Source organism: Myiozetetes cayanensis, unplaced genomic scaffold (assembly GCF_022539395.1).
Source record: "Myiozetetes cayanensis isolate MyiCay16 unplaced genomic scaffold, myiCay2020 scf19, whole genome shotgun sequence".
NCBI classification, from domain to species: domain Eukaryota; kingdom Metazoa; phylum Chordata; class Aves; order Passeriformes; family Tyrannidae; genus Myiozetetes; species Myiozetetes cayanensis.
The window spans coordinates 2,034,925-2,043,757 of NW_026087400.1; the positions used below are offsets into that span (position 1 = coordinate 2,034,925).

The window sequence follows — 8,833 nt, forward strand, 5'->3', positions numbered from 1 at the left end:
CAAAGGAAATGAGAGCCACAATGAGCATGGAGGGGCTCTGAGGAATGGAAATCCCTTAGCAAATAATGAGGCTTGTACATTTAGTCATACTTAATAAAAAATATGTGAATAAATGAGCGTTGCCTGCTGGTTCGTGTGTTCAGCATTTCTCTGTCGCGCCATTAAGCAAAGCCTGACGAGGCAGCTCCCATCTCCAGGGTACACAATGGCTCTGTAATGGTGATGTTTTTGCTGTTTTGTCACACCTTTATCTGGCTGAGGAACAGCACCTCTCAGGAGAGCAAAGCAATTTCCAGCAGCTTCTACCTCCTGCCAGCTCCCCTGCCCGGGGGAAGCGTGACAGCCCAGGTTGGCACCACCGTGATTGATGTGCTGCACAAGCTCTTCATTAATGCTCATCTCTGCCAAAAAGATGAGTCTTCCCAATTCCAAACTTTTTGCAAAGATGTTCCTGTTGGAAGGGGACATGCTGCTGGGATGGTTTGCCGGCTGGAGGAGCTCTTCTCTTCTCCCAGGCATTTTCACCCCTGACTCCAGATAATTTTGTCTACTTGGAAGCATTTCCTCGAGAAACCCCATGACAAAGCCACCTCCACTGCTGTAGAGGCAAAAAGGTGCTTGGACTAATCATCAAAACAGCAGGGAATTAAGAAACCGGGGAGATGAATGCACCAGGGTTTTCTTAGATAGATGCTTACAAAAATATAATCCAGACCTACTTGCTTCAAGTGCCTCGGAAGCTGAGAAAATTCGGTGCATCTGGCAGCAGCTGCCACTTCACTTCTGTCATTTAATCTCATTGAGGTGCATTAGTCAAATAATTACCTTAATGACTTTAATGGAAGAAGGGAGGAAAATAATAGAGGTGCTTCGAAGAAATGAAGCTGCGAAGTTGTTTTGTTTATAACCTGGCACGGATTGATCTCCCCCTCCTCTGGCTCCTGCCCTTACAGGGATGTCTGATCTGCCTCTCTTTCAAAAATAACACACTTCAGATGCTGCCCTAGTGATGGATTTAGGCATTTTGGATGCAATGGCTTAGTTTCTGAGTTTGAAACAACCCAGCATTTAAAGTCATCAAGTCCAACCCTTATCCCAGCACTGCCAAGGCCATCACTAAACCATGTCCACAGGTGCCACATGTACAAGTCTTTCAAATCCCTCCAGGGATGGTGACCCCACCACTGCCCTGGGCAGCCTTTTCCCATGCTTCATAAACCTTTAAGAAATGTTTTCCCGATATCCAATCTAAACCTCTCCTTGAGGCACAACTTTGAGGCTGTTTCCTCTCATCCTATCACTTGTTACTTGGGAAAAGAGAATGACACCCAAATTGACCTTTATTGGCTGCTCTCATCGTCTTTTGAGGTCCTTCAGCTATTTTATTTGTATTTTATTTTGGACAGCCATTTTGAAGAGATTTTTTAAAGTATTCATGTGCTGATTTCCATCACCACTACCCATGCCCAGGATGTATCTCTCATGGTGACATTGTTCTTGAATTTACTTCAGCAGGCTGAAATAACACTTTCTAAGGTGAACAAACTCTCTTCTAAATTTATCTAGTCTGCCCAGGTTTCTATGCATGAAACCTGAGAGAAAAACTCCTTGAAAATTAAATTCATCAAGTCAAATGAGTTTCCTTTCTTGCTGCCTGAAGGTATAACTTGAGAAAGGAAGTGTGTGCTTCTTCCAGCATGGATGTGGTGGAGGAGGTGAACGAGCTCTTCCCTTACCCCAACTCCCATGTATTTCCCAGTCAGCAGTTAGCCTTGGCTAATGCTGCAGAGATGCTCCAAGTCATATGAGCAATCTCCCACCTCCTGGAACAGCTGACTCTAGACCTTCTAGATAAAAAAAAGAAATTTAAAAAAAAAAATTAGCCCATTTTTCTCAAATTGATGCAAAATGTGACATTTAAATTTTTTTTTTCTTTTTTTTTTTTTTTATGGTAAATGTTTTCTCCCCAGACTCCAACACTTCTCTAACTCTGGGAAATTAAACGTGTGATGCTCTCACAGGAGCCACTGCCATGGCTCTCAGACAACCCCTCGATTTCCAAAAGCACCCTTAGTTTTTCACACAGTTTTGCTCCTTCTGCTGCCTCCTGGCCAGCTTCCTGTAGAGGTAAAGCACTCTCTTCTCCTCCCAGCTGGGGAAGAAGGAGGCTGCGGTTTTCCGGCACAGGCGGCGAGCGTAGGTTTCCAGGAACACGGTGGAGTAGAGGATGCAGAAGAGCAGCCCCACAACGAGCAGCACAGAAGGGTTGGGAGGCACTGGGGGGCTGATCCTGCAGTGGGCAGAGCTGGAGATCAGGTAATGGTGGTAGTTCTGCTCGAAATCCCGAAGTGGAAATTCCTCAGGAGGAAACCCGAAACCTTTGGTAAAAGGGGGCAGGATCCCTATCTTAGCCTGAAATAAAGAGAGTTAAAGGGTGAATGGAGTATGAACAAACTAAATTCAACTGGTTTCTACAGAAACAATAGCCTGGGGATGTGGAATCACCTTATAGCACTAAGAGAAAGACATTGAAGTGTCTGTACACTTCAGTCTGAGTGAGAGTGACTGTGCAGGTGCTGAGTGCTCAGCACGGTGAGACCCAGTCCTGTCATCTTTATGTGCTGTTACAGAGATCACAGCAGCTATTCAGAGTGTGAGATTCATGGTGAAAGGCATCATCCAGGCAGCAGATGATGGTGTGCATCCAGATATGCACCCAGGTTGTGTATCTGAAAATCAGAGGCTTTTGCTAAGCCCTGATTATTTTCTTTTAAATCCATCATAAGCAGGTGTCTGCACTGAGGATCCTGAGGCTGGGGAGGGAACTGAGCTGCATGACAGAAGAGGGAAGCTGAAACACCAAACCAGAACAAGTCCAGATAAAGGATATTGAAATACAAACTGAAGAGGTTTGTGAAAAGGATTGCACAGGGTGAAAATGAAGCCAGCGAGCAGGGCTTTCTACTTAAAAAACAGCCAGGGCAATAAGATCAGGAGACAGCCTCAATGTTCATCAGCTTCCCCCTTCCTTTTGGGCTTTCACCCAGTCTGCAGCAGAGAGACAGTGCCACAGGGACTCCCTATTCCTCCACCTTGCCCAGGAAAGGGACCTGGAGATGCAGGGATGTCTGACTGCCTGCTGCTGGCAGTGTCTTTGCAGCATGAGGCACTGTTTGCTCCCCTCCTCGCTCCCAAGGGGCTGCACTTTGGAGCAGGTGTTTGCTGCTATCTGATGCACTGACAGGAGTGACTGAAGTTGTGCCTCTGCCTTCTCTCCCCACCTCAAGCCTGTTGCTCGTCCACCTGGCTGCTGGGGAGGGAAGCCAGGAGCGTGTAAATAAGGGCACAAAGATTGTAATCCCCACCACCACCTCCTGTGATGTGACAGACGGCAGGGTCCCCGTGCAGGGCAGCCCAGGGGCCCCCAGCACTCACCTTGTATTTGATGTGGAGGGTGATGGGCACCACGGAGAACTGAGCTGCCCTTGTCACCGCAGCGTCCGCCACGCTGAAGGCAAAGTGCTCCATCGCCACCAGCAGCAGCAGCAGCAGCAGGGCCAGGGTGAGCAGCAGGGCCTGCACGAGGCACTGCACCCCTTCTTCCCGGGACAGCCTCAAGCCTGTCGGGCGGATGAGGCTTTTGGATGAGCCCACCAGCAGGTGAGCTGCCTTTCTGTCCACAGCCAAACGCTCCAGCCTGCTGGTGATGTAAAAGTTGTCGAAGCGGAGGTTGGTGAGATACTTTTTCAGATACCAGGTGGACTCAAAGCAGAGGTAGAGCATGGAGAAACCAGCAACCAGCCTGTTGCCTACTCGTACAGAATCCTTGACCAGCACCTCAGCAGACAAAAAGTCCCTGCTAATTTTCTCACCAGCAAGGTCCATTTTTTGGTAAATGGAGGAGGTGTTCTGGAGAGACGAGAACTTAAAGCGTCCGTTCATGGGCTTGTAAAAGGTGAACAGATGAACAGCTTCTTGGATGGCACCCCCAAACTCCTGGGAGGCTGCCTGTAGCAGGGCAGTGGAGTTCAGAAGACTGTCAGAGGAATTCTTGCAGATGCACTTGATGACCTGCAGGATGGTCTGAATGTTGTTTATGATGTTGGGTGTTATGTTCACCACCGAGATCACGACACAGGTCGACAGGAGGAGCTTCCGGCCTTGCTTAGTGCCCAGCGTGGGCATGGTCATGCTGAACACACAGCGGGCAGGGTGCACCAGCAACAGGGTCAGCAGAAGGAGCAGGCTGAAGGAGATGGAGGCTGCAGTGGAGAGATGCCAGGGGTACTCCAGGGAAGCAAACATCCAGTTGTAAAAGAGGCCTCCTGTCAGTGCTGTGATGCAGGAGCACTGCAGAAACAAGGTCCACAGCTCTCTGCTGTCTGCTGGGACAGGTTTGGAGTAAACCCACCACAGGTCTGCCACGGTTCTGTGCACCTTTGGGAAGAGAAAGTCTTCACAGTAGACACGGGCTCTCATCCTGTAAAAAGAACAGGTACCTGGGTGTACATAAACACACTATTAGGGGGCTTTCTTAAGATAATCACTCATGGGTTTTTATAATGTCCTTCTCTGAGTGCTTCTGGTCTCACCCTTCTTTACTTCCCTGCTAAGATGAGTAGCTGGGACCAAGATCTCCTCTGGAAGCTGCAGGACAGGGAAGTTCAAGGCATTTCGTGAAAGATCGAATACCAAGTACGATGCAACAGCTCCTCTTTTAATGTAAAACCAGGAAAACCTTGTGTTATTCCATAAAAACCATAATAGAGTCATTCAGAGGGGTCAAATCGTTGGCAGTGGCTGAGTGTGTTTTAGTTATTATTTAGAGGATGTTGGAGTGAGAAAGAGGAGGCTCCTGGCTGCTGTATTTACAAGGCAAGTTCTATTTAAAAGGTGGTACATGGATGAGAGGCAGTTGAGGGAGCTTTCTGCTCTCTCTGCCCTTTAAGAGGAGGCCAAACACAAATCTGCAGGTTTAAGTGTGACAAATAGAGAACTGAACAGAGAATACAGTTTCACACTGAAGCTGCAGGGCCAGAGGAAATCTCCAAGGACAAGAATTTGGCCACTACAGACAGGATGAAATGTCCCATTAAGCTATTTAAACCTCTAATGGAAACAAACATTTGGGAAGGAATATAATTTCTCAGGCCTTACATCTGGAGTGACTCCCTGGAGACCAGAAAACCTGGTGGGGAAGAAGAGCCTGTCCCCAGCCAGGCAATTCCCATCTCCTGCTGCTTGACAGCAGCCTCAGCTCTCCTTTGAGGGAGATTTTTGACCAGCAAAGGAGGTATTCAGTGGAAAAAGACTGTACAACAGCTATCAAGGCAGAGGGAAAGAGAGGTTTAGAGAAGACACTACATACCCAGCAGCAGTGAGGTACCCCAGACTTGCTCGAAACCTCTCCATGCTCCAGTGCCTTATTGCTCTGAGAGAGGATCCGGGATGTGGCTGTCAGGAGAGGCAGGGTAAAAAAACCAGGGCAGCACCAGAGAGCCAGGACTCAAAAAATAAGATGTTTTAAGGCAATTCAGACCAGCAATTCCTGAAGTGAGTGGGGCAAACCTGATGTGTGGAGCCTGGGGGATAACACCCCTGTGGAACAGAGCCAGGATGCACAGCACTGCTTGGGCTTTCCACCTCTTCTGGTCTCACTGTTAGTGCAGAGAAGGCTGCAAAAAATGAGTCAATAACATATGGGCTGACAAAGATGGAACAAGCATCACATGGAACGTGGGGTGTCACCATCCCTTGTTGGGAAATCAGATGACTACTCCTCACACTGCCCACCAGCGACCAGCAGGGCTGGAATCTCTCTCAGGGTGAAGGGGAGCTTTTCCCCTTTCAGACATCAGTCATGGCACAGAGGGCATGGCAGGATCCAGCAAACCATGTGCTGGTAACTGCTCCTCTGTTCTGACGGGCTGCTGCTCCCTGCTGAAACTGTGTGCAGGGCTCACAGACTGCTTCGAGGCTCACCTCACTGTCCTGGGAGAGGAAAATGAAGCTTCACACTTGAACCTTTCCCAATTCCCTATAGCCAGTAAACCCACTGCAGAGAAAACCCAGGCACAGTCAGGATTCCCAAACTGTGGAGGAACACTCAGATGCACAGGCCAGGAGGTGCAATCCCCAAGGGACCGATTTTGCTGGCCCCCAGGATGTGCAGGGCACAGAGCTCCAGCCACCAAACTTGCTCACCAGGAGACAGGAGCCAACCACAGTGGCTGCTCCTCGGTTATGAGCCCGTGGAATCACAGGAACCTTCCCTGGCTCCCACCAAACCCGCCCCTTTCCAGATACTCTCGTGCTGAGCCACCACTTGTGGGCAAAGGTGACACAGCTCACCCAGCTGAGCCCGTTCCTGACGGGGAGCTGCTGTCCCGTGCCGAGCTGGGAACCGCCAGGCCCCCGGGATGTTCTCATGCTCCCCTGGGCGGGAAAGGGCGAAGGGCTGGAGGTCAGCCCTGCCCTGGCCACCCCTGGGGACAAAGCACGTGGGGCTCTGCCCTGCAGAGAGAGCTGGGAGAGCAGCACCTTCCCCAGGGGCCGTGGCCAGACCCCACGGCAGCGGCATCGGAGGACAAGGAACAAGGAGCGCGAGAGGCCGAGCAAACCCCTGCCGCCTCCTCTGCCCTTCCTGCAGCCACCAGGCAAGGCCCCTGCTGCCCCTGCTGCTCCTCTCAACAGCTCTGCTTTGTAGTTAGAAGTTTTGTTTTTTCCCCGTGTGGCTGGTGGAGCAAAGCTTTCTTCCTGGTGCCCTGGAGCACAGGGGCCGGATGAGAAACCCCGACTGGCTCCAGCCGGGAAGAGGCACCAGCCAGGCGGGCGGGAAAGAAAGTGCTGTTTGTTTGGAGCAGCCATAGCAATGGCTCGCACGGGCCATGAATTAGGGCTTGAATTCAACTACAAGGGACTAGCCCAAAAGGCCCATGGCTGGATCCTGCAAGGCTCATCAGCTTCTCCTAAGACTAAACTTCTTTCTCGCTCTGCTTCAGAGCAAGCTGATATTCACATCAGCCCCTGGGACCCCATCCAGGCTACACAGGCAGCTTTCTGGGGCAGCAAAAAAAAAAAAAAATAAATGTTTAGCAATAGGCTATGAAGAACAAAAAACCCTCAAGTCCACAGCATTGTGGTGAGTGTTTTTCTGAGTCTGCTACATCATCTGGCAAAGGCACCTGAAGTCTGTGGGGAAACTGAGCAGGAACTCTGGCAGCATCAACAAGAGTTTGTTTGCAAAGTCAGAGTTAGATTTTTTTCCCCTCTGCCTCAAAGCAGAATTGATCCCTGCAGGCTGCACTACAGGACAGGCTAGATGTAGGATATCTTCTATTTTACAGCCAGAACTGATCCTCTGTAGTAGCTGGTGTGTTCATAGGGATACCCGGGAAAGGCCCGGAGCGGGACACGGGCAGGGCAGGACCGCGCATCGCCACGAAGCAACTGTGACATCTTGTGGTCATACTCTGCTCAAGGGCCTCGAGGTCTGGCTCATTCCCACTCAGAAACTAAAGAAGTCTGTCTGTGGCTGGGAGAGTTTTGAGGAAAACTGAGGAAGATTAGGAGAAATGCCTTTTCTTGCCCTGTGTGACTCCCAGGTGGTGGAAAGGGACTTTGCTTTCTTGACAAGTTCCAGTCCCTGTGGAGCTCAACCTCTAAAGTTTCTAACATCACTGATTTTGACTTTTTAGCACTACAGGAGAAGACAGAGCCCCACATGGCTGCAGGCAGCTTGCTGGAACCTATGAGACATCAGAGGGTTTCACTGGCATCGTAGCAAGGAAGCAGAGCCTGGCTTTACCCAGACTAGGGATGGGGACTGAGGTTTAAAAAACCCAGGACAGAGGTTTAAACCCAGTTTAAACCCAGTCCTGCTTTGCAGACTGCAGTGGGTCTGTGCCAAGGCACCTGCAAGTTCAATCTGTGGTGACAGAGTGACCCTGTGGTGGTGATAACTTACAGTAATACAGAGCCCCATCAAGTCTTCTACAGAAATATTGAAAAATCCCAGCAATACCCTCTCAGTGACTCATGAGGAGTAAATATGATAAGGGAACTAAGGCTATCTAACCTGCAAGAGCTGAATTCCCCCTGTCATGCTGGGGTTTCATTTGTTTTGTGAATCTTTCCCTTTCTCTCCTGAGCTTCCAGCATCACTGCTGGGTGCAGATCAGCTGAGCACAGAATCCTTCCCTGCTGCAAGGACCCACAGAGCAGCTCTTCTGTGTGAACAGTTTGTAAAGTGCCTTCAATGCTTCTGGGATAAAAAGACACTACAAAATGCTTTCCTACTGTAAATAAACCAAAATGATTTTCCTCCGAGTGTCTCAGGAGAACATGTGGATGTTGGTCCAGGATTGGATGGGGAACATCAAAGGAGTGAAGCAGAGATATTCTGGATGTTGAATTTCAATGTGTGAGTGGCATTTCCTGTTAATTAAAATTCACAAGGAGGCTGCTAATGTGAAAGGCTTTTGTGATGGTTGTTGGATTTCTACATTCCTAGAGAAATGGTGCATAGGCAGGCAGAGTTCCTTTAAAATAACACAGTCAAAGTTATAGAAGGTTAGTACAGCACTTGAAATACCCTTTCCTGGGAATTTTCATATCTCTGCTAGTATCACACATCCTTCAAGACTAATGGGGTTGACTGCTGCTTTTGGCAAATCTTAGTACTAGCAGCAGCAAATGGAATCAGAAATTATTCATGCAGCCCTGTTCACCTTTGAACTCCAGAAACACTAAATCTTAAAAAAAAAAAAAAATAATTCAAACTCAGGCATACCAGACTAGTTCTGCTATCACAGGTTTTTAACCAGATCCTCTG

At 49.1% G+C, this 8,833-nt stretch overlaps 1 protein-coding gene across 1 annotated transcript; it reads right to left on the reverse strand.

Annotated features, from left to right (window-relative positions):
• Positions 1-1,996: 1,996 nt before the first annotated feature.
• OCSTAMP (osteoclast stimulatory transmembrane protein) lies at positions 1,997-4,518 on the reverse strand. The gene is made up of 2 exons (XM_050313777.1): positions 3,436-4,518; positions 1,997-2,412 (listed from the first exon to the last, which is right to left on the reverse strand). The coding sequence occupies exons 1-2, from the start codon at positions 4,477-4,479 to the stop codon at positions 2,071-2,073; spliced, it is 1,386 nt and encodes a 461-aa protein (XP_050169734.1). The 5' UTR covers positions 4,480-4,518; the 3' UTR covers positions 1,997-2,070.
• Between the last annotated feature and the right edge of the window lie 4,315 nt (positions 4,519-8,833).